At 54.7% G+C, this 24,450-nt stretch overlaps 6 protein-coding genes across 6 annotated transcripts; 2 read left to right on the top strand and 4 right to left on the bottom strand.

Annotated features, from left to right (window-relative positions):
- Window positions 1–97: 97 nt before the first annotated feature.
- On the top strand, window positions 98–2,148 carry CABS01_14076 (uncharacterized protein; the record flags this gene model as incomplete). The annotated part of the gene is made up of 3 exons (XM_060547416.1): window positions 98–1,141; window positions 1,194–2,024; window positions 2,083–2,148. 3 exons carry the CDS (start codon window positions 98–100, stop codon window positions 2,146–2,148), a joined length of 1,941 nt encoding a protein of 646 aa, XP_060393766.1.
- Window positions 2,149–4,892: 2,744 nt separating this feature from the next.
- On the top strand, window positions 4,893–5,565 carry CABS01_14075 (RNA recognition domain-containing protein; the record flags this gene model as incomplete). Its single annotated transcript, XM_060547415.1, has 2 exons — window positions 4,893–5,165; window positions 5,305–5,565. The coding sequence occupies 2 exons, from the start codon at window positions 4,893–4,895 to the stop codon at window positions 5,563–5,565; spliced, it is 534 nt and encodes a 177-aa protein (XP_060393765.1).
- Window positions 5,566–6,508: 943 nt separating this feature from the next.
- On the bottom strand, window positions 6,509–12,010 carry CABS01_14074 (uncharacterized protein; the record flags this gene model as incomplete). The annotated part of the gene is made up of 3 exons (XM_060547414.1): window positions 6,509–8,219; window positions 8,270–9,692; window positions 9,748–12,010. 3 exons carry the CDS (start codon window positions 12,008–12,010, stop codon window positions 6,509–6,511), a joined length of 5,397 nt encoding a protein of 1,798 aa, XP_060393764.1.
- A 2,396-nt stretch (window positions 12,011–14,406) lies between these two features.
- CABS01_14073 (subtilase) lies at window positions 14,407–16,934 on the bottom strand (the record flags this gene model as incomplete). Its single annotated transcript, XM_060547413.1, has 3 exons — window positions 14,407–15,109; window positions 15,167–15,741; window positions 15,798–16,934. 3 exons carry the CDS (start codon window positions 16,932–16,934, stop codon window positions 14,407–14,409), a joined length of 2,415 nt encoding a protein of 804 aa, XP_060393763.1.
- A 2,787-nt stretch (window positions 16,935–19,721) lies between these two features.
- Window positions 19,722–21,247, bottom strand: CABS01_14072 (PX domain-containing protein; the record flags this gene model as incomplete). The annotated part of the gene is made up of 2 exons (XM_060547412.1): window positions 19,722–20,903; window positions 20,987–21,247. The coding sequence occupies 2 exons, from the start codon at window positions 21,245–21,247 to the stop codon at window positions 19,722–19,724; spliced, it is 1,443 nt and encodes a 480-aa protein (XP_060393762.1).
- Window positions 21,248–22,086: 839 nt separating this feature from the next.
- Window positions 22,087–23,829, bottom strand: CABS01_14071 (uncharacterized protein; the record flags this gene model as incomplete). The annotated part of the gene is made up of 2 exons (XM_060547411.1): window positions 22,087–23,660; window positions 23,769–23,829. 2 exons carry the CDS (start codon window positions 23,827–23,829, stop codon window positions 22,087–22,089), a joined length of 1,635 nt encoding a protein of 544 aa, XP_060393761.1.
- Between the last annotated feature and the right edge of the window lie 621 nt (window positions 23,830–24,450).

Raw genomic sequence — 24,450 nt, 5'->3', positions numbered from 1 at the left:
ATGTAAGGTAATACAGCTGTATAAGAATAACATGATACCTATCCGATGAAGATCCTATCATGTCCGGAAGTCAATGATCTCTCGACTAACAGCAAACATGAAGCCTACGACTAAGAGCCAGGTCCGCCAATCGGCGGAAGACCTTTTCAAGTTCTTATTCATTCAATTTTGGAAAATTGTCAACGTCTTCATCGCATGGCACAAACTGCCGGCCATCATTGGCGCCTTCAACCTCCTGGCGTTGCGATTCGAGCTCCGCCAGAAGAACCTTTACGACACATACCCCTCTCCTGAAGACCAAGGTACAACGGCGCAATGTCCCATGTCCGACACCAAGTTCATGGCTGTCAGAAACTCAGATGGTCTGTATAACGACCTCCAGGCGCCCAAGATGGGCTGCGCCGGGATGCGTTTCGGCCGCAACATCCCAAGAGACCATGCCAAGATGCCCACTCACGAGGAGCTGTTCACGCCGAACCCGAGGCTTATCTCTGAGAAGATCCTTGCGAGACCGGAAGGTGGCTTTAAGCCCGCCACGATTGTCAACCTCCTCGCTGCGGCTTGGATTCAGTTCCAGGTCCACGACTGGGCGCAGCATGCCTCGAGCGACGAGACTTGGGAGGTTCCGATGCCCAAGGGAGACACCTGGCCAGACAAGAAGATGAAGATCTTCAAGACCAAGGTTGACAGTACTCTCTCGAAGCTGGATGATGAATCGCCGGGCTACAAGAACGAAAACACGCACTGGTGGGATGGCTCACAGATCTATGGTTCGACTGAAGCTGAAACCGTGGAATTGCGATCCAATTGCCATGATGGACAGCTTGCGGTCGACCGCGTGAATGGTGAACAGTTCCTTCCTCGCGAGAACGGCATCCCCAAAACCGGCTTCCATCATAATTGGTGGGTTGGTCTTGAGATGCTACATACCCTCTTTGCTTTGGAGCATAATGCTATCGCTGGCCATCTCAAGCTGTCGAACCCATCGTGGACAAGTGATGAGATTTTTGACACGGCCAGGTTGATCAATTGTGCACTCATGGCCAAGATTCACACCATCGAGTGGACGCCTGCTATCTTGAAGCATCCGACATTGAAGATTGGTATGGAGGCGAACTGGTGGGGGTTGGTTGGAGACAAGGTAAACCTCTTGTATAAGTCTATGCATTGCAGTCGCTGATGGGGTTGAACAGTTGTGGCACGTCTTCGGCCGTATTTTCGACAACAAGTCCGAGGTCATCTCAGGAATCCCGGGCTCGGGAACCGATCAAGACGGCGCCCCATACTCCCTGACCGAGGAATTTGTTTCAGTATATCGTCTGCACCCGCTTGTCCCCGACGATATTGCCTTCTTCAAAGTCAAGAGCGGCCAACACGCCGACACCCTTCCGATGAAGGAGGTCGCTTTCGAAAGGGCCCGCACACCACTGGACGATAAGACCTCGAACAGCAACGGCCTCGGTTTGAACTTTGCCGACGTCTTCTACTCCTTTGGCGTCAACTACCCCGGCGCCATTCGCGCGAAGAACATGCCAAACTTTCTCCGTGATCTGCACCTACCCGCAGACAAAGAGTTCCCCCAGGGTAGACATCTCGACATGGGCACTGTCGACATCCTCCGTGATCGTGAGCGCGGGGTGCCAAGGTACAACGCTTTCCGCCGCCTCTTCCATATGCCTGCCGTCCGTAGCTTCAAAGATCTGACCGGCCCCGGTCCTGAGGCCGCAAAGTTGGCGGCGGATCTGGAGGAGGTGTACAACGGCGACATCGAGGCCGTTGATCTCCTGGCTGGCACGCTCAGCGAGCCTCTTCCTGAGGGCTTCGGGTTCAGCGACACGGCCTTCCGCGTTTTTATCCTCATGGCGAGCCGTCGCATCAAGTCTGACCGATTCCTCGCCGGCGATGGGTGGTGTCCTGAGGTGTACACGCGGGAGGGTATGGACTGGGTGCAGAAGAACACGATGAAGGACGTGCTGTGCAGACATTTCCCTGAGCTCGCTGCGCCGTTGCGTAACGTTGATAACGTAAGTCCTGTTAGCCCTGTCCTTGGTTTCTCTACACAGCTGCTAACAAATTTCGTAGGCGTTTGCACCGTGGGAGAAGGTCGGTCGGACTGCCGAGTATACGGGGAAGGAGACTAATGCTTGAGCTTTATTCACCTGCTCATCCCAAGACCGTAATTTTTGTTTGTTTGGCGGTTTGGGTACATGTTTGGCTGTAACAACTACTTGGGGTCTACGTTGAACAAAGTAAAATGTGGAAGGAGATGAAAATGTCAGTTTGTGCCCGGAGATTCTAGGGTCGAAAACGAAGCCATATCGGCTGGGTGATTTTGATGGAGACAAAGTCCACACGGCTTGACTAAAATATTTGAACCGTCTCTTTTCAACCTAGCAAATACGAACGTCAGAAATAAGGTCTAATCGAATTGGAGAATAGAGGTGAAGCACGCATTAACACGCAGAGGAGTATCAAGTATGGCATGAGCTGTCAAGTCGAATAAGATATCAAGACTGAAAGCCCGGCGAAAGAGGTCAATCTATGAACAGCTGACGGGTGTTTGCTGGCCGATTCGTTTGAAGCTCCCGCTTGTCACAGCCTCAACCTATGATTCAGGTTCAGCCCTACCGGACGGTGAAAAAACTGGTGAGCAGGGCCCATTGAGGCTTTTGTGGCATACCAGTCATCTATTCGACTCAACCCCAGAATCATCCTGTCTCACAGCTAAGCCTCGTACATTTCCATAGCCAGCTGCATCCCATACCAGGTTCTTACAACCAAACCTTACCAAAAAGGAATAGAAGTGCCGCATGCAAACAGGGGGGGAAGAGTCGCGAACCTGCTGCCTACGCAACTCTGCTCAGGGGTACGCAATGTCGCCGCGTCTTTAAAGTGCTTGGGAGATTAACCACATGTGCCTACCATAGGTCCAATTTTGCTGGCGGTTCGGAATCCGGGAACACCAAAAACTACGTTGGGGACAACGCCGAATGGCCATGAAAAGTAACGGTTTTCTGCCATCTCGAGTCGAGCTGGGATGATGGCTGTTTCAAGTACTACAGTTTCACCAAGAGAGCTCATAGATACGCCCACAAACCTCTTCATTGCAACCGCCCAGGCATCACGACTCGGACAGAGGATTCTGAACGAGAGAAACTTTCGATCAATGAGGAACGGAAAACAGGGCATCACGGGCCAATTGCCTATCCGTATCGGACACCGATCAGCATTGGCTCATGAATCCAGTTTTTTATCTGACCAACTTGGCGCTCTGGTTTGCTGCCTCGCCGTGTCACTTCCATGTAACGCTTTTGGTGATTCTTGTAGCAGTCGAGTGCGGGTATCCGCTTTCTTCGCGCGCGACGACACGACCCTCCACCCCTTGAGCCAACTTCGCCAAGACGAAACTTGGGGCCCCCCCTCTTTTAATCTGGCGGGTGCGTAGTCGCCTGCAACGGGAGCATGTGGTGGTTGTCACTGGTGCTTGTGTATTGTGTACGAAGAGTGGTAAGCCGTCCGCGTATTCTGGGTCGACGAGGTTTAAAATTGTATGGATGGGAAGATCCTTGGCGGGGATGCTGCACAGCCCTCCTACTCTCTGGTTTTCCTGGGCACACAAGGAGATGAGACCGGTGCAACGAGATCGATGTGCTTGTTTGAGATATAATTGAGGAGGAGACACACGAATCCCGTCCCTCTCTCGTTTCGAATCGGAGTAATCTTCTTCACTGCAATTTTCGTGTCCTTTTTTTGTTCTGCTTCCTGCCGATTTGATTCCCAGTCACTCCTTTCATCCTAGGGAATCGAGCTTTCTCAACGCCAGGCAAGCAAGCTGCCAATAAGTCACACCACTCAAATCACCCAGACAAAAATCACTCAAGATGACGACCGATCAACCACAAAGACAGACCATGGATCCCAACATGGTGCAACCCAAGGAGGAGGACACCCAGAAAGAGGGCTGGTCTTGCGTAAGTCATTTTGAATATTCCATCGTATCTGAGCGTTGTCGATTACATTCCGCTGACGAGCGCCCCGAATACCTTACAGGCCCAGTGCTGTTCAAGCTGCATGGACTGCCTCATGATGTGCATGCGCTTCTAAGAAAGTGGCACATCTTCAAAATCTTTCCCAATTCTTTCTTTTCTTCTTCCATGACCAGATGGTCAACTTTTCAGTCTCATACTCTGAATGGCGCATCCAGTTTGATGCCTTTTGACCAAGCGCTTGCCCATTGTAGGCCATGATGCGCTTTTAGGGGGCAGGTGGACGATGGAAATTTGGGTTAGGCGTTACAGGAGTTTTGGTCTCCAGAAACCAGAGGTGTCATTTCAGCGAGACGTTCCTTTCTGCCTCGCTCCCTTTTCTTCGCTCTTCAATTCTTCGATATCCTCAGGTAAACACCGTGCCGTTTACTGTTTTCAATGCAAATCTCTAGCACTTTTGTTATATGTCCAAGCATCTCCTCCTTGTGTGATAATCCGTTGATTCATCGACATCGTCAACCCACTGTCCCATCGCGGTGCTCAGGGGACAACTGAGATTCGCGGCCACGCGAGGATCGTCAGGGAGCCCGTGCGCGAGCTCCCGCAATTCGCTACGTACCTCCACTCAGAAATCTCCATTCCAACGTCCCCTCCACTTTTTTTGCACCTTGCCTGTCCCGCCGCGCATCTTGGGGAGCAGTCAGGTTTACGGTCTGTCATTGTCCCTTCTCACGATCTTTCAGCCTCGCCAAAAGCTCACCACCGGCTACCCCGCCCTCACCCAACCTCCACGGACACACCCTCTTCGTAAGCTCACAGCGGCAAACCTTCTCAAGGCATTGAAACCAGCAGGGCTAACTCTACCAGCTTCCTTCTCCCCCAACCCCACCGCCCTCGTCCTCGAAAATGGCCGACGTGGAAATGGAAATCGACAACCCCCCCTCCCCCTCCGCCGCCGAGGGAGGAGCCGGCGGCAGCGGCGCCGCCCCGGCGCGCAACGAATCCGAGATGCAGACCCACGGCCGCGCGACCGCCGTCCGCTCCATCGAGGGTTGGATCATCATGGTCACAAACGTCCACGAGGAGGCCGACGAGGAGTCCATACAGGACATGTTCGGCGAGTACGGCGAGATCAAGAACCTACACCTCAACCTCGACCGCAGAAGCGGTTACGTCAAGGTGCGCCTTTTCTCCCCCCCTCCCCCTTCCATTTGCCCTTGCTCTTCACGCCCCCCTGCCTCCTTCTCTTCACCTTCTCCACAGCCGTAGAGATGAAGCCCTCGGGAGGAAAACGCTGGGAAGCTGACATTGAAAACAGGGCTACGCCCTCATCGAATACGCAACCCTCGCCGAAGCCCGCGCCGCCATCGACGGCGCCCACGAGGCGAAACTCCTCGAGCAGACCGTCTACGTCGACTTTGCCTTTGTCCGGCCCCCACCCGGCGGCAAGGGCGGCAACAACAACCAGAACAACATCCGCGGCGGCGCGAGAGCTCAGAACCGCGGTCGCGGACGCAGTCGCAGCCGCAGCGTCGAGAGGGAGGTCGTCGCTGCTAAGGACGGCGATGACATTGAATGATTTTTTTGTTTTCCCGAAACGCTAGAAGAAGCGACAAAAAGTAGGACGGCAACGGCAGCGCAAAGCACGAGGGGTGACGAGGTCTCGAGGTCTCGAGGTTCCGGTGCTAGCAGACAAGGGGGGGGGGGGTCTGAGACGATATTTTACGCCACATATCGGAGTCTCCTGAGCAGAAAAAAAAAGAGGATGAGGGAGGATTGGAGAAGGAGAAATGAAGGCCTCGATAGCGTGTTGGCCTTTGCCGATGTGTCGCGACCAAGCTCAAGACAAGCCAGCTGGTTCGCGGGAAAAGCACATCGGCATGCGTGATTCAGTCTGAAAAGGTTGGTTTGCTTCTTCTTCCCTCTTCTCTATTCCCCCCCTTCTCGTCGTCCAATACTGACTGATTTGTAAAGGCTGCAACTAGAAATCAAAAGTTTGACATGATCACATTAATCCTGCAATACCGAGATTCAAGTGAGAGGACTTGTCGTCTTAACGACGGTAGTCGAGCCCGACTTCGCTTGAGACCTGAGCGAAATAGTGTAACAGAAATCAGAATCGGCTGTCGGATCCATCGCCAGCGCCTTATTGGGCGAGTCAACTTTAAATCAAGGTGCTTGAGATTCTTCGAGTAGTCAGCCAAGTCCCATCTTTCTCCGAACGCATCTCATGTCTCACAAACATTGCATCTCGACAAAGCATAGGAGTCATAATCGTCATTACTAACGTAAAAGGCCGCCCGGCCTAGAGGTATCGAAGAAAGAGCTGATCCCCCCAGCACATAAGAGGGGAGGCTAGCAATCCAAAAACTTTTTGATCCTCGTTTGCAATCCTACTCCGTCGCAATGCCCATATGTCATGCTTCGAACCAATAATGTGCCTAAAGAAAAAGGGAAAAAAGACGCCCCGCCCTCATTCATTCTCATCAACTCTCATTCCGTCGTCGCGCGTTTCACTCCCTTCACCGACCCTGCCTCACACTCTGCATCTCATGTCTGGCCGGCGAGTCAAATCTTCCTGACGACCCATGAGTACGGGCCGAGTCATAACCTCCAGGCGACTCGTACCTCGCGTTCTTGGGCGGCGCATCGTAGACAGGCTCCCGTCCGGCGGAAGGTGCTACTGAAGACTGTCTGGCGGACCCTTGCTTGAGTGAGCCCTGCCTGATGGACCCTTGTTTGACAGATCCCTCGAATTGCTCCTCTGACGCCGGCTCCTGAGGCTGCACGGCGCCAGCATCCTTCTTCTTCATGCTGAACATTCGCTTGAAACCAGACGGGGCAGGTGGCTGAACTGTAGCTGCCTCCTTGGCGTCGTCCCAGATGAGACGCGGCACGAGCAGTCGGTAAGGCACCGTAATACCAGTAGGATCTTTCTGGTTCACCTCCACATTGAGGCAAATATCCAAGCCGCCCTCAAGGTCAACTTCATATGCGTCCGCCTTCTTCTTCTGCTTGACTGACATCCCGGTCGGGGTGCGATGGAACGCCTTTGGCCGCGGTAGAATCTCTTGCGACCGGGGAACCTGGCGCTCCTCGCCCATAGTGTAAGCGCGAGGTGGCGGATGAGCAGTGAACTGAGACTCATCGCCGGGCGAGAACTCGTCTTCCGAGTCAGGTCCCCCCCTAATAGGTGCGCCCCTCATCCGTGCTGCGGGACGAGCCGTGAAGTACGAGTCGTCACCGGACTGGTACTCATCATGTCCTCCTCCTCCTCCTCGAAGACCCACGCCCCTAGACCTAGGCGCACGTCGGCGGTCGTACTCATCATCATATCCATAGTATCCATCATCGACACTACCGTCAACACTATCCTCGTCTCCCCATTGTCCATTGATGCCACCATCATCGGGCTGAGACTTCTTGCTGCTGCGGCGACCCAGACTGAAGACGCGCGTCAACGACAGTGATCGCTTGGGCTTATCAACATTGGTTGGCCGACCTCCATCAGTCGAGTTGCGGCGTGAGAGGCTTCGGAACAGACCACCAGCTTTGCCCTTGTTGTTGGAAATCGGAGGACGCGACCGAGACTCATCGCGCTGAACATCGGGTCGGTACGCGGGGCCACGATTTGAAGAGAATCGTCTCAAGAGGCCTCCACGGCTCGCCGGTGGGCTTGGGCTTCTATCATAAGCCGACAAAGGCGGTGTGGGAGGCGGCGTTGTGCCCGGAGTCCATTCTCGGATAGAGCACCAGTTGCGATGCGGCAGCAGGTGCTTGTTGTTCCTCGCTTTACCATCGACACCATGGTGGAAGAGCGGGATCATGTCTTCATCAGTCGATTCGTCAAAGTGATGAATCTTGTTACGCTTGTTCAGGATATCCGCCATCAGATCGGGAGGCGGCGTGTTGACGATGGCTGATGAGACGACATTGGGCATGTATCGGAAATCCTTGTGCTTGGGCAGGCCGAGCTTTGGGTTGGCATAGAACTGACCCACAGCAGCGAGATGAACATCACCACTCAAGAAGGTGACTCTGACAGACTTATCAGCCGCCAGGTCTTGCATGTCTTGAATTACGACTGTGCGCTCCTTCTTGTGGTTCTTGGCGGTCCAGTGGTCATTGAGGTCGTCGAGAACTTCGACGCCTCCATCAATGTGGTTGAGAGTGTTGCCGAGCATACCCAATTTGCCAAGTGCCTTCACGGGATCCATGGCTCTCGAAGTAAGACTGCAATTGTTAGCTTGTCTTGATGTTATCACGAGTCAAGAGAGACTTACATGTTTTCCAGCCAGACCAATCTGGGGTAGGCAATTGGAACACCAAGCAAAACAAGCAAGTGCTTAGTTCTGCCTGTCCGCAGCTCTTCGTAGCAGCGGTCCATGATCTTCTGCCACGAGGGCTCGCTGACCACATCGAGCTCGGTCCTTTCTGTTCTGCCATCAACAGCGAGTAGAGAAATGTTGGATCCTAGCTCGACAAACAAGCTACGGCTCAACTCGCTGATGTACGGACCAGGTTTGCTGCCAAGCACCCAGCTAGGCTCAGTGGCGTCCGTCTCACTCGGAATGCTCTGGTGCTGGAAAAGCATATAGTACTTGTAGGCAACGTTGCCGAGGCCAGAGAACACCGGGGAGTTCATGTCGTGGTGCGCGTAGGAGCCGAAGCCATCAGAGATATCGTGATCGTCCCACATGTTGACCATGGGAATCTGCGAGTTGGCCAGGCCAAAGAGACCTTGCGAGAACCACATGCAGTACCGTTCCAGGTAAGCCCGTTCAAGCTCGTCCTGCATTGTCAGGGTGAAGGGCGAGTTGTGCTTGTGCAGAGGATTCTTGATCGCCAGCCATTCGCGGAACTGCTTGCTCTGGTCCATCAGGCAATCATTGTAGATTTGATCGCCGCCGCCAATCATGACGTGAAAAGGCTGCGACTGGTGCGTGTTGAGGACGTCGCGCCACATGGGGTCCGGTCCGCTGAAGTCGTCGGGGTTGACACTAGCACTGAAGCCGTTGCAGCTGTGGAACATAATGTTCATGGACTGTCCCACTGCAGGAACCCAGAAGCCCATTGCAGGGCCCCGGTTGATTCTGTAAGCAATCCGCTGCTGCTTCTCGCGAAGCTCGATCTCGATGTTGAAGCGCCAGAACGTGCATCCGCGCTCCGCGTGGAGTCGGAAACCGCGAACGTCCTTGTACTTAGAGACCTTTTCTCCGTCAATCTCTACACGCTTTCTGCGGCTGGCGAAAGACCCGGGCAAATCCGGAGAGCCATTAGGCGGCGTGTAGTCTGGAGGACTTCTCGTCTTCTCAAAGAGGCCATTGTCTGTCTCGTCTCTGGACAAGTCCTTGGCCTCGTCGAGATGCTCCACAGGGCGGACATAAAGGGTCTCTCCCCGTCTACCCAGCTTCGGAATGCCCGCAATCGGATCCACGTATTCTGGCGGTAAACCTTGCTCCCCGGAGATCTCCTGAGGCGGGGGCGGTAGGAGCTCGATAGGCTGCACGAAAAGTCTCAATGTTGGCGCGATTTCGTACGAGGAGTCGCTGTCTTGCGTGACGATCATGACTGAGCCTCTCCATATTGTCTTCTCATTGACGGCGATGTTCCTGTTACGGGCGGGAACCTTCTCGTGCTTGAGTCCGCAGTATCTCAACAAAGGACCACACTTGAGAAACAGCGGCGGCTTAAACCGTGTAGGTGCTAGGGTGTCTGTAAGTCTCGTCACATAACTCAGCCCGGCCTATAAGAAACTTACCATGTGTGTCGTCGTACTCGCCGTCGAATGCTTCAGCCTTGCGCGGCCGCGAAGTGCTTTCTCTGCGCTTACCGCCTTCTCTACCACCCTCCCACCAAGGAGTGTCCTTATCAATGGAGGCGAGCCGCTCCTCGCTGAGGTCTAGCATGTTGCCGCAGAGGCTACCGACGGTCGCCTTCTTCCACTCATCGAGGTATACAGGCGGTTTGTAGATGCCCTCGCCAGGACGGAAAGTCTTCTTTGCGGGATACAAATCCCGAGAATCGTCACTAAATCCATCATCCTCAGAGTAGTACTCCCTGTCGGTGGGCCTACCACGCGCCGCAGTATGTCCGTGGGTTGCATGAGGATATCCATCGCCACGCCCACCAGAAGCTACAGGCGCACGTCGAGGGTCTTCGTAACGAGGATCTTCACCGTCAGAGTCGGAATCGTAGTGTTGTGCTGCCGGGGCAGTCGAGCGTCGCTGAACTCCTCCAAAGTCAATGCCAATTAGCTTCGCAGCCTTACTGGGCATCCTGGCCTGTCTGGCTTCTTCAATTGTTGCGTCCGGGGGCAATGCCTGTTCGCGCGTTGCGTGCGACACGGATCTCTGCACCGGGGGACCGCCCTTTTCGGCCGCAGATTGGTCCATGGCGGCATTGCGGAACTCAATGTTTTCGTACTTCTTCTCTGCATCCTTCCGGATGCTGAACCAAGGATCACCTTTGGGCTGCTTCTTGAGCTTATTGCTCCCGCTCCTAGTCAGAGAGAAACTGGGTCTCCTAGAACCAGCTACTGGCGGGGTAGGCTCTGGGCTGTCGTCTGGATTTTGAGGATCGGCAGCTTGAGGCAACTTCATGTTGTCCTTCGCGGCCCGCTCGCGGAAGCTCAGATTGCGCTTCGGAATACCGGAGTTTGCAACGGCAGGTTCACTAGGCGGCTCGCGAAGGCTCACACTTCGCTGCGGAACACCAGAAGAGGGCGGAGGGTGTCTCACTTCCATGGCCTCCATTGCGGGGCCTCTCGACGGGTAAGGGCCAGACGCATGCCGCCTATGGCTTTCGGGCATGTGCTGCTGGTGTTGTCGCCGATCGTCGAGCGATTGGCGCGGCGCATATCTTGCTTCGTCTTCGGGGTAGTATTGCGCCGGGGGTCCACGTGAAGCAGCGACGTTGGCGTGCTGCTGCACATGCGGATTATCGTCATATCTTTCGTCGCGGAAGCGCACCTGCTGTACAGGCACTTGATGTACCTGTACTTGCTGGACTGGGGGCTCAGGCAGTGGTCGCTGAGGCTCTTGCTTGGGATGTTGTCGCGGCGCGCGTTGCGTAGCTTCAGGTGGTTGAAGTAGATCAGGGTTCTGGGCAGCCTTTGCCGCAGCCTTCTCCCTGGCGCGGCGCTCTGCGGCCTCCACACGAGCTCGCTTCTCCTCTTTTGTAATGGTATCGAGCTTCGACTCAAGCCTCTGTAGTGGAGAGCGGTCGTTGGCGAACTTTCTGCTGGAGTCTCCCATGGAAGCTTTCCTCCTCTGTGCATCTCTGCCTGATCCTCCGGCCGATCTCCTCCTCGACGAGCTCTGAGGTTCGCGGGGTTCGCGGGGTGGCCGCGTCTCGGTTGCCACATCCAGTGTGCGCTGGGAGCGGTCTAGGGGAGGGAGATCCTGCTGTTGCCTTTCGGGGGCAGGATCCTTGTAGTACTCTTCAGGGTTCATCTCGTCTTCCGGGCCGACCAGCGGACTAGGCTGTCGCGGTGTTCGAGCTGGACTCGGAGCAGGGTGGGTGTATGGTAGACCACCATTGCCGTATGGATGTCTGAAGCTCACGGGAGGTGCCTTGGGCACATCGGGGGCAGCTGGAGGCGTGGGAGCGGAGAGAGAATCTTGATCAGGGTCCTCGTCCCTATCATCGCCGTTGCGCTCTCTGCGTCGTCGCTGGCGCCTCTCGGCCGGCTCCTCAGGATACTGAGACTCGCCGTAGGGAAAAGTCGGCGGGCGCGGGGCAAGCCCTTGGTCCGCGAAGCTGGATGCAGTGGGCGATGCGAAGGGGCTGAGCGTAGACTCGGTGTAGGCCTCGGTGTTTGTTGTTTGTAGGGAAGTGCGATTCGACTTTGGGGGATGAGGAGGAAGCGGCTTGTCTACTGCCGCTGCTGTTGTTGCTGTTGCGGTTGAGGGAACTGGCTCAGGTGACATGCGCTCCGGGAGACTAAAGTCTTCAGACTGGCGACGCTGGCGTCTGGCAGCTTTGGGGCCAGACAAGTCCCCCCAATACGGCGCAGGAGGCATGGCGACGAGGCTGGCTACCTTGGCCCTTGGAAAGTCTACCGTCGTCGCTGGGATTTGCGAAGCGCTAATCGAGCTGCAAGACGGGAACAGACGTGGGCGCAAGCACCGGTGAGTCGTGCGTACCGCCGTCCGTGGGAAGCAGACTTGCAGAAATACCTACAAACTACTCGGTAAACTAAAGCAGAGTCTAAGTAGCGGTATAGTGAATATGGCCGGGCGTCAGAGACATATGCGGCTTGCCATAGCAGCCAATGCGATGCAGACACGCGGGCGCAAATGAGGTCGGCCGTATGCAAGAGCAAGGAAGTCGAGGGCGGTAGGTAGGTCACCGAGATGAGATGCCGAGAGGTGAGATATGGGATGATAGGCCGCAGGGAAAGGGAATTGGTGGCAGCGAAAGAAGATACGGTCGAGAGTGAAAGAGAAAGATATGAGACGAGAGGTTAAGAAAAGAGCCTTCCGAGAATTCCCACTGGACAGAGAGAGCTTGAGCTTTTCCTGGCGACTCAAGCACACACCGGCAGGCCGCAGAAGCTAGAGAAAACCAAGAGCTGGGAAAATGGCGAGGTTGACTGGTTTGTGCTACGGCGTCATTCGCCCACCAAGTTGGGTCTAGCAAGATGGATGCTCGACCGGGGTTGGGGGCGGCTTGGGCGGAGAGAAAGCGCGAGAAACCCTGTCTCATCGACCAGGGGTCTTGAGTCTGTTCCAGTTCCAGCTGTTCCAGTCTTGTCTTTTGGTGTCCTGTCACTCTGTTCCTACCCGCTAAGGTAGAGATACCTTAGACCCAGGCGTGTCATCGATTGGGCTGACAAGGCAAGAAAGACGCATCGAATGCCGCTGCCGCTGGGCACGAACAGCCGCGACAGGGGACAGGCTTAGTTGTCAACAAGCGTAGGTACGAAGTACGGGCTACGGAGTAATACAACTGGGTCAACGGGTCTTGCTGTCAGGTCGGGAGTCAAAGAAGGAGGAGAAGGAGGAGCTCCGGGGTGGGAAAGTAGAAGATGGAAGAAGAAAAGAGGCGGTCGGAATGGAGCCACTGAATGGCCTCGCTTGCCATTGACCAGTGACCACGACTCCGATGGCTGCAGCTTACATGCAGCCAGGCCCAGAGAGCCCCTCGTCTCCATCGTGCCATCTACGAAGTACGCCGACGGGGGGCGCGGCAGCACGGGGTGAGGTGGGAAGGAGGCTCCAGCTTGCTTGCTACCACATGCCGCTTTCCTTCTTGTTCCTGCTAACCGCCAATGAGGCGATACGGGAGGAAGAGGGCTACGGTGAGTCTTCGCTGCCATACGCATTGATGTATCCGTACAAGTACAAAGGCCCTGTCGAAAGACACAGCAAGCGATGTGAGATGTGAGATCGGGGAAAGGCGCGGGTGCAGGGTTTTGCAGGACAGGGTATCTGTAGAACAACGTGAAGACAATTGCATCCGTAGAGGGAAAGGGAAAAAAAAAGAAGGTGGCTGAAAGTCTCGTAATTGTTCACTCCTCGAATCGTCGAATCGAGTAAAAAAGCGAGGTCAAGGCAAGGCAAGGTAGCCCCAGGCAAAAGTAAAAAAAAAACAGGGTACGGAAGGGACAGATACGGCACCCGGTAATCAAGTTCCCTGCAATTCAAACAAAAGTCAATTCGTCGATCCGAACACAATCGAAACTGGCGGTCGAATATTGAGGTGGTTGGCGCAAACAGAGACACCTACGCTACCTACCTGAACCTCACCGTTAGACTGACGGCAACCTCGACAGTTTCGATTACCCGCCAAGGCCTACAGGAAGAAAAAAGGAAGAAAGCAACTGTTCCGGTACCTTTGATTGACTGGTCCGTTGTTCCAAGCCTAGGCAGGCCGTTTACTGTCTGAGTCTCTGACATGGGCTGCTCAACATGAGGGACCGAGGTTTATATGTTTGAGGGAAAAAAGTCCAAACCGAAACAAAGTTTAAGGAGTGAAGACAACAATAAGTTGCACTCGAAGGTCGACATAATGCAGACCAAGACCAAACAGAAGACCCTTGAGAGCTTAATTCTCAAGCCGTCCAGGAGCCATGCAGTAGCTGGATTCTTCGGTGCGGGAGTGCCCGCCCCTCTCCAGAGCAGTACTTCAGACCAGGACTCCCTCTCTTTGACAGAGCTTGGACTGTAGTCTTCTCCAACGACTCCAACGAGTATCCTTAGTTTAAAACAAAGAGCACATGGGAAATCGCAACGGGGCTATCCAGTGTTTCCAATTTGATTGATTGGTTGCGCCTCTCAACACCAACAGCGCCGTCTAACGTCCATGAGAAAAAAATACACTAACCACAATGCCCAAATGCTATAAAAGTGACAAGAAAGAGAAACCTCAAGGTATTTCTATGCAATGGACGCCCATACCTGTTCCGTCATACGCCTTATTTTTCAGTGAGCCTGTCAGTCTCTCTGTTGCCGCTACCCTCTCTCGACCGGTCCCGGTTGTCGTGGTATGCCCCAGTCTCATCATCGTCATCCTCGTCATCGCCGGCAAATGCATCGTAGAGCTCGCGGCCCCGCGTACGCTTCTCGCCATTGAGGCCCTCCGTCTCGTCCTCGTTGAGCAGCTCGAACTCGTAGTTGTCACGAGGCGCGCTGTTGCGGCGCTTGCGGATGTAGAACCAGATACCCAAAGCAGAGCAGAACACAGCAATGAGACCAATAGCGCCGTAGACCCAGACGCCAGCCTTTCCGAACGACGGGAGCCAAGACACCCAGTTGGACGGGCTGGTCGTTGCCGCAGGCGTCTCCTGCGTGTCTGTCGGCTTGCCAGTCTCCGTAGGTGTCGCGTCGGCTCCAGACTGGATCTTGGTAGGCCGCTCGGGGTGGTCGGAGGGCTTGACAATAGTTGCGGTGTTCTCGGCAGCGTGCGTCATGGTCGTGATAGCAGCTGGCAGAGTGGTGGTTGCAACAAGCGCGTGATCGTTGTCGTCCTCCTCAGTCGGCATGGGGAGGAGGGTTGCCTTGCTAGCGTCAATCGACTCGCCCCAGAGCTTCAAATGCCAGTCGACAAAAGTGCCCTTGTGTTCGTTCTCGTTGGAATCCTTGACCACAACGGTCCACTTGCCAATACCAGATTCACCCCTAATTAGTTGTCAGCATTCCGATCCTAGTGTCTCGCCAATTTTCCGAGCAACTTACCAATGGGCAACACTCATGAAAGTCCAGTCAACGTAGCCAGACTTGGCCGAGTCCATCTTGCGGGTGACAGAGAGGTGACTGGTAACTCCTTCAGGGCTGATCAAGTCGGCACTCAAGTCACCTCTACGCGTGTGGTTCACGTTCATGGTGACGGTCACATGCTCCAGTCTCTCGAGGTTGGCCTGCTTCAGAGCATCCGCAGTGACATCAAAGCTGACCGCGATGCCGTCCTTGCCTTGAGGAATATCCTTGTTAACGTGGATCCAAGGAGAATAGTACCAAGCCTGGGGCTTGACGTTCTTCCAGGCCTTGGCTGCCTCAACCATCTTGAACGCATCAATCTTGCCGTATCCGTACGTGTGGCTGAACTTCTTTCCAATCTTGGTCGGCATCCACTCGCCGTTGGCCTCGTCGATGGGCACAGCGGTGTCCATGGCAAGCCATTGCATATCTCTCCAAGTAAGGTCAGGGCGAGCCTCGAGAACGAGTGCGTAGACACCAGCACCCAAAGGAGCAGCGGCGGAAGTACCACCGTGACCGTTATAGCAGGCATTTTGGCCAACATCAGTGGTGTGCTGCGCAAACAAGTCAGTTCTGGTCCTATCAAGCTAGAAGAGTCTGGAAAACATACGATAGCATCTCCACTGCCACTGCTGTAGGTGACAACAAGCTGAGCCGAGCACTTCTCGGAGTAGTAAGGGTGCTGGCCCTTTCTGTCAATCGCGCCAACTGTGATGCTGTAAATGGAGTTTGTGTAGCCGTCAAAATTGCAGTTGTCATCGTTCGCGGCGCCGTTACCACTGGCAAAGACGTAGATGGATCCCTTTCCGCCACGGCCCTGCTGGATGCCCTTGAGCATAGCACGCTTGATAAGAATACCAGGCGCATCCATGGATCGACCGTCATCCGGAGGGCCCCAGGAGCAGGAGTAAATGTCGTTGTGCTGGTAGTCGTAGGTCATCGCGACAGCCTCGTCGGCATCCGAAATCAACTTGCTCAGAATACGGATACCCGCAATCTTGGAATCATAGGCCACTCCGACACCGCAGACGTTGTTCTTGGCCGCAGACACTTCACCAGCGCACCGGGTGCCGTGCTTGTCGTCGCTGAGCGTAGGCTTGGGCTCTTCGCGGTGGTCGTTGAAGTCGTAGGAACCGGCGGCGTAGTAGTTAGGCTTCAGGTCGTCGCTGTACATGTCAAGACCGTCGTCTACGATGGCGACAGTTGCATTCTTGCCCGTGATACCAGACTTCCACACGCTGGCGACGTTGATGTCGTGGCCAGGCTGGACAGTGTTGAGCAAATGCCACTGCTCGTTGAAGATGGGATCGGCGATGCCGAGGGTCTTCATGACTTCGTTCATCTGCTCAACCATCTTAGGGTCGGCCGCGTCCTGGCGAGCGTAATTGGCCGGCCCATGCGACCGCGGGGGGACTCTCTTCTCCCAAGGCTTCCGAAGCTGCTGTTTCTGCGCAAGACGGACGCCATCGAGGAGGTCGGAGCCGCCAAGCGTGCGTTTCCGCAGCTTGCGCTCCTGCAAGGCTGACTTGACGATGTCGTGCTCGACCTTCCTAGCGGAGAAGATGTGATGGCCGTCGAGACTGCCGAGTGTACCCTCGTGCCTCAGACCCAAGCGGTCGGCAACCTGGCCGGGAGATGTAGACGAATCCAGCTCGAGAACATAGTAATCGTTCGTTTCGTAGTTTCGAGGGGAGGAAGTACCGCTCGCGAGGGCAGCAAGGCCGAGGAGAACCGCGGAAAGCTTCATGATGCGCTGCCGAAGACCCCTCGAGGGGATGTTGATAATGCGCAAAGAAAGGAGGGACTGCAGAGGAAGGGGAGTCGACAATTAGCTTCCGTGCCCGTATCAAAATCGAGTCGAACCATGAAAGGGAAAGGAAGGGGAAGAAAAAAGATGTGAATCTAGAAGAGGTTGCTGGACACAACACGTACCTCTCTCGTCAATCAGGGGAACGAAGGGAACAAACGGGACTTGGCTCGTCTAGGCTGGGGGGGAACAGCGGAAGACGAGACGTGGTCGAGTCGCAAGTGGCAAGGGCGGCCCTTGAAGATGGCCAAAGCTTCTCGATTTCCCTTGCAGCGCGACTCTGCTTTCCGCTTTTTTCTTACGAATGCCTCGAATACACGGGACGCCTCTTATGTACTTTATTGGTACGCCGGTCTGGTACAGCGCAAATCACCTGGCAAAACCCGTTTGTATTGCTTGGCGACGCAAATTCGATGGAGATAGGCGTTGGTCGTTGGTTAAGTATTACTTGAAAGGCAGCAAAGGCCAGAGTTCATGCGTAATAAACAGCGGGGAGGCTCCGTCTCTCCCTCCGTCGTCGTGGACTTTAATATCGATATGACCGACGCCAATGGCCCAAACGAGAACGAGAAGTACCAATAGGTATACGTAGGTAGAGCTGCTGAGCACTCAATAACGACGATACTGGGGATACAGGTGACAAAGTGAGGATAGAAATGCGACGAGTGAACGAGCGATGAGAAACTCAAGACTCAGAAGCAAATGGGAAGGAAATGGAAAATGCTGACGGAAGCAGTGAGGGTGACCTGGAACACAAGGCAGACGTATCCGTACTCTCTTGCCAGATGCACTCAATGCTCCCTCTCACTGCTGTTTCGTGGCCTTCTCGAAAACGGCAGGAACATAAGGATGCGGACAGGGCGTCCAATGCTACCTGCTACAGTCAGACAAACGCCCCCGAAAGACCCCTTCCCTCCAGCCACGGCCGCATTAGATCCTCGTGCTCTCCAGCAGGTTGCAGCCCCAGGTACACGTAAACCTGGGGACGCTAGTCATATGTAGCCGTACCCGTAGACTTAGGGGTCCTGCGGCCTGCGCGTGTCTGGTGATAACGACCCGATATCTACCTAGGTACTTGCACAGGTACTTAATGTAGGTAAGTTTGCAGTACGGTACCTTATACCGAAAGGGAAGGCGGCGATTCAGGTGGGCTGGCAGCGCGCAGTCACTTCCATTGTCTCCAGTTAGGCCCCCAATAAGATGCTGTGGCTCACTGCCGCACCACCGCCCACTCTGCCGTTTCAACACTGGCGCAGCCCGTCACGGCCCCACCTCATTGGCCCGTTGTTGCGACGAGATCCCGTGTGATGTCTTCGTCAAGGTGTCCAGACCCTCTCCATTTTTGCCTCTCACCTTTCACTTCTTACGTGCTGCTGCTGCAGCTGGTTGCGCCTCCCGTCGCTGAAGACTCGTGCTTGGGAAAGTACGTACTCGGGTTCGTAAACATGCAAAATTGCGAGTGCCAGCCAATCTCCAATGTTGAACAGTCAGCAATCCCCCATTCGAGAGATAAGGTAAGGAGCACAGAAAGTCCAGTTCCTCCCATTTCCCGTCCCACCGTGACACCGGTCCCACGACCGCTTCGGATCTTTCCACCTGAATTTAATCTATCGAAACTTTGGCAACGGTGTTCTCCCGCAAAATACGACACAACAGAAATTCTGCTTCTCGCGGTCTCGAGGCAAGGGGCGGACACTGGACTCTGGAGAGTCAGGTCTGACTGTACCAGTGTACCTGTGGTATTGCACCCTGCAACTTGCACGTTTTCATAAAAGGGCCCAAACGTCGAATCAGAGACCACGCCTCACAGAGTCTTGGCTCGCGGCCGAGCTTCAGCATTCTCATAGTTTGCCTTGGCGCTTGACACAATCAACCGTTTCGGAATCTGGTCCCGTTCGTTCTTTTCTCTCGTGCGCCTGTGGCACCATCCTACAATGTCACGAAAGAGACAGACTCATGTATTATACCCTCCCCTTCGTCACAGCGTACAATACTATAATGAATGAATGTGATGTATAATAAGTGACATTGACTTCACTAGCGTTTGCGTGTCTAGTCATGCTCCATGTGAAAAGAGACGTGCCTGCAATCCACATCCGCAAACAATGTTTCCTCTCTAAGATAGTCTTATGTCCAAGTCGCTGGGTTTTGCGGCCTGATCCCAAGGCAAGCCACAACTCTGACAGATACCTCCCGAGACTCATGTCCTGCATACTAGTATAGCAAGAGGCGCCTTGATGGCAATTTCGTCTTGAGCCACATCAGACAACCCTGTTCCTGCATGCATGGACGGCATTCTCGAAAACGGTCACGAATCGGCTAGAGAACAATAATCCAGAGTATACTTCTTATACATCGGAACGACAAATGATCTTCCTACGTAGAGTCGGCCATGTTGGTTTCGTAACTGCCAGCACCCATTTATCAGACTTCACAATCGTGAGAAGAAGAAAATGTATTGATTCATTAATCACAATCCACACGCCCCCATCTTCATGATTATCTCCAGTTCTACCTGACTGGTATGTCCGATACTCCGATGGCATAACCCACTCTCCCGTCTGCTGAATCTGTCCGACGTAATGCTCCGGGGCCATTGGAAGCTAATCCTATACCAACATATAAACCCAATTAGGCGGGTTCGGCCCAATCTTCATCCAGTCCTCGAATCTTTTTACGCGTGATGGCTTTCAACTCGCTGCCCACGTTCTCCCGGTCCTTCCAGCACTACTCCGCCAACCGGCGACCAGGAGGCTCAACACCGGTGCTGCGGGTGCCCGAAACGCCTTGCTCCTCCATCGCCTTGACGTAGCTCTCCCAGATTTCCGTAACTTCGTCGTAGAATTCAATGTGGGAGTCGGCTAGGCCTCCGAGCTGCTTCTTGAACTCGACTCGCTTGATTCGCTCAAAGTCGGCGACCTCCTTGACCACCTCGTCGTCGAACATTTCGCTCGTCTTCTTGGCTCGCTCCGCCTCGGTAGTAAGCTTGTCAATGTTCATCTCCAGCTTCCTTTGGCGATCGCGACGGGCCTGCTCGTGATCGACTCCACGCACGTCTTCGAGCTTGCGCATCAGTCGGCCGCTGGCACCGGACAGGCCTCCGGAGCCATGGCCGGACTGGAGCTGGTCCCTGTCGACAGTGTTCTTGTTAAGATACTCCGTGAGCTGCTCGTAGTCCACCTGCTTCTGCTCTCGCGCCTTCAACAGGCTCTTCAGTGCCGTGCTGTACGCTTGCATGTCCCGGAGACTGCCGAGGTAGTCTCCATCAGTGACATCCTTCAACTTTCGCAGGCCCATAGCAGTGTCCTCGATCGAGTTGGCGAAATGTCGGACTTCGCTCTCAATACCAGGCTCCAGAGTGATGAGCTTCTGGAATTGCTCTGCCAGATCCTTGAAGTCCAGTTCGAGATCGTTCTCCCGGCGCGCCACGCGCGCTACAACCTTCTCGATGTGGGCCAAATCCTCGTCAAGTTTGTCGCTTCTTTCCCGGACCTCCAAGAACCGCTTGTCGTGCTTGTGGGCCTTGGAAAAGGCATTGAGGAAGCTATCGGTAAGGTTGTCAAACACGCCGCTGCTTCCGGCATCGCTGCTCTGGGATCCTCTGAGGCTGCGACTGCGCATTGTGGCGTTCCAGTCCGGACTCTCGAGGAAAATGTGAAGGATATCAGCTCGACGGAGGACGGGGTGGAGGGATAGGCGGTTCAGGAAGCGTTGCAGCGAATGCGCTCGGCGGTTGGTGAAGTCCGGCCCGAAGCGGTTGCCACTAACATATTCCATACGCTGTTTATCGGGGAGAGGAGGAACCGCGGCGGTAGGGTAGTCTCTGCTTAGTGCCTTATACAAGAAGACAAAGTCGGTAAACCGTCGCCGGGCTGTGGTATGCGATCTCTGGAAGGAGGGGAATGTGGTCTGTAGAATCCGTGTCAGCGCGCGAAGAAGCCATAATCGCAGCTTTGTAGCCAAACTCTACAAAGCAGCTTGAGTCTTCTTACGTTGGTGGTGATGAGGTAGGAAACAAAGGTATCTTTGGAGCCTTCATTTTCCTTGAGCGGCTCAGAGACTGTGCAGTCCAGAACTTCCCGGTCGTCGTCATTACCAGGTGCATCGCTTTCGTAGGCATGGTGTCCGTTTCTATCGGCATCCTCATCATACTCAGTGGCCGTCACTGAACTCGAGCTTTCGGCAGCAGTGTGCTCGTCCGTATTCCAGGAGACATTAGAGAAATCATCTTGGTGTTGATCCATGACCGCCATGGCGTCCTGCTAGGCGGACGTGGGGTTATGTGGTTGCTGTCGGGATCCGGAGCAGTCGCTTTTAGTATTGGGGAAGCTAGGAATGAGGATCGTGGGGTGAGCCAGAGGACGCAGCGACAGCAATTGGAATCGCGAAGTTTGTAAACAATCAGATCTAGGAGGCTTGATCTTGGATCGTCGCAACGGATGGAGTTGGCGGAAAGAACGTCTCGTTTGCCGGACAATGGGCTGGAAGTGTCGGCGGCAGTGGTGGGGAATGGGCAAGAGCTGCCTGTCGCTGAACCATGAGAGGTGACGCTGCGAGCTTAGTGTAGCTGACCTGATGCGGTTGGGCAGCGCGATAGCGGGGAGATGGCAGGTACCCACACTTGTCCCTGAAAGCGGTAAGCGATGAGGTAACTCGCTAGCTACCGTGCAACACTATCAGACCTCCAGTTCCGGAGGGCTATGACGACGCCAGCCAAAGCAGACGCAACCTAGAAACAGACGATAGAAGAAGACCAGGGGGTTGCCTCGGATCGTTGAGCGTAACACTAGAAGCTCAGGCCAGCTGCACTCTTCTTTCAGATGAGCGAAACGAACTACAGAGCTAAATGGCTTTTGGACAGATTTGTCTGAGAATTTGAGTCGTTATGGGGGAAAGTTTGCTAGCAACGCATACAACGGCCACCATTATACAGTAGTGAAATCTATTTGCTTCCTGAGATGGATCTTTCTAGTGCCCTGTGATGTTCCCTGGGGGTGTTGTGAACCCTCTTCTTTTAGTACACGCTACCCAGCCTTATGCCATACACGTCTAACAAAGAAAAAGATAATGCTTGTCTACAGCTGCGAGCGCTTTATTTGTCGCTCTTCTCCGCCTTCTCAACCTGCGCCTTTCCATCTCTGGCAATCAACATCTCCTGCTCGGCCTCCTTGGCTTCCTTGGCCTGGGTAGACGTAGCAGCTTGAGCATCCGCTGACTGGCTTTCTTCCTTCTCGTCAATGTTGTCAATATCGCGAGGGGTGGCAAAACCAGAGCTCGCATTCTCCTCGTTCTGGCTGTTCTCCTCATCGATGAGCTCTTGCTGCTCCTTGAGAACCTCCAGGCGCTGCTTGTTGGTAGCGGCGCCCTCAGCGCTTGACACCTCGAGGGAGATTTCGTGGAACAGCTCGTCGGGGATAGACGAGAGAACACCGACGAGGGCCTCGATCTGGCTGTGTGCAGCCACCTGGCCGTACATGTAGGCGTTGCTCAGAACCAACAGAGTGGAGGGGACGCCGTCCTTCAGTCTGAGGTCAAGCCACTGCTGAAGGTACTCGCGCATTCTCGCGGGAGAGACGCTCGCTGTGCGGATACCGCGGCTGGCGCAAGCCATCTGCAGTTCACCGACGCTGAGACTGTCAACACCCTCGTAGCTAATCTGTCTGTCGTCACGCTTGATCTGGCGCATGCGGTGACGGACCTGGTACCGCAACATATTGTCGGTACCGAAGGTGTTGAGGTTCATGTATCTGCACATGGAAACCAACTGGGGTCTGGAGAGGTTGTCCAGGGTCAAGTCATCCTTGAAGATCTTGCAGACCTTGATGATGTCCTCGCGGGTGGGCGACTCGCCGGAGGACCTAAGTTTCCGGAAGAATGTGGTAAATGCCTCACTCTGGGTTGTTGCCGGAGTCAACGGCAGACCAGTCTCTTTAAGACTAGACCGCAAGAACTGGCTGACTTCTTTGCGCGTCGTTCTGAGGATGGTCGCCTTGGCGTCTCTTGACTTTTGTCCCTCATACGTGCTTGGCAGCATGTTGGGGAACAGGCGGAGAGCCACTGGAAGCAGAAGCTCGGCGAAAGGGACAATGACGAAGACAGAGAAGGGTACAAGACGTCCAAGATCCTGGACAGTACGTTGCAACTGGCGGTTCTCTCTCCGACTGAGTTCGTAGCCAGCAGCCATCTTCAAGGCAAGCCGAGTGCTGATCTTGACTTCTGTGGCGAGCAACTTCGTTCCGTCCCAGTAATGGTGAGCCTCCTTCTTGACCTTTTGCCAAACTGTCAATTTCTCCTTGGCGGTCTTTTCGGCATCTGCAGAGGTTCCCTTCGCGGCCGCTAGTTCCGACAATGATGCGTCGGTCTCAGCCTTGTCTGCTGCCGCGGCATCCTTGGATGACTTGCTCTCACTCGCAGCCGCATCTTTGGATTCGGCGGCAGCCTTTGAGTCGGTCTTCGCCGCCGGGGTGCTTTCCTTGGGCAGGGGCTTCTTAGCCGCTTCGACATTGAAGCCCGGCGGCGGGCCGGAGGACTGGCCGTGGTTGTGGTGGTCGGTACCCAGATGACGGACAGGTACAAGGAGGGCGAGGGCGTTTACTCGTCGAGGAAGATGTCTTGCGTTCCGGCCGAGCACAGCTGACGAAACACCGAGGCTAGAGAGCGCACGCGCTGAAAGATGTTAGAGAAGAATTGCAGGCGTGTCCAGTCCGGCACAAAAAAAGACAGCCCATGGAGATGGGTGAGCGGGCAGGAAGCATACGCAGGGGATGGACTTACCGTTGCCCAGGAGAGGGTTGGCAATCGCCGCCCGACGAGCGACACTGGCGGAGGCGCTCATTCTGCAGCGGTTGACTGGCAATCAAGAGAGTTTGATGGAGTTGTTGTGGATAAAGAGCGGACTACCGAAGAGCAGCGATCATGGGCGACTATCTGTAGGTGGGCAGTATACTACAACTAAAGACAATGATGGAGAAGTGGAAGATGTACAATGATGCGAAACGAACTCAAGAATTCTGGAATGGAGGGCAACCGATCGCATCAAATGGAATGCTACCACGACTTGTCCCTGGCTTCCGAAACCACCCATGGCCGGGGGGGCCCAGAGACTACCAGAAACAGCACGTGCGAGATCACGGGGTTTTGCCTCTTTCGCTTCTCTCGGGGTTCGCTTGCAGACAATGAAAGGCGGGCTGGCCGCTGGCACTGCGGGAGGATGGAGATGCTGAGCAAGCACCACAGCACTGTAAGTATGTACCTTTGAACCTTAGAAAGACCTGTAGGGACCACCTCAGATCCCGGTTCACTTTGTCTGAAGATACGTACCTGGGCGTGCTGGGCCGAGCCCGTGCCACTTGTCAGTTCTGGGCTGGCACAGCTGGTTTGTGTGCTGCTGCTGCTTTGGCTTCGACCACTGTTTGTACGGTTTTCCACCCGCTCATTCGTTCGTCTGGCACCATCG

Source organism: Colletotrichum abscissum (assembly GCF_030869225.1).
Source record: "Colletotrichum abscissum strain IMI 504890 chromosome Unknown Scaffold_50.1, whole genome shotgun sequence".
NCBI lineage: Eukaryota > Fungi > Ascomycota > Sordariomycetes > Glomerellales > Glomerellaceae > Colletotrichum > Colletotrichum abscissum.
Note: the sequence above shows the minus strand (reverse complement) of the source record. Positions and strands in the feature narration are given on the sequence as shown.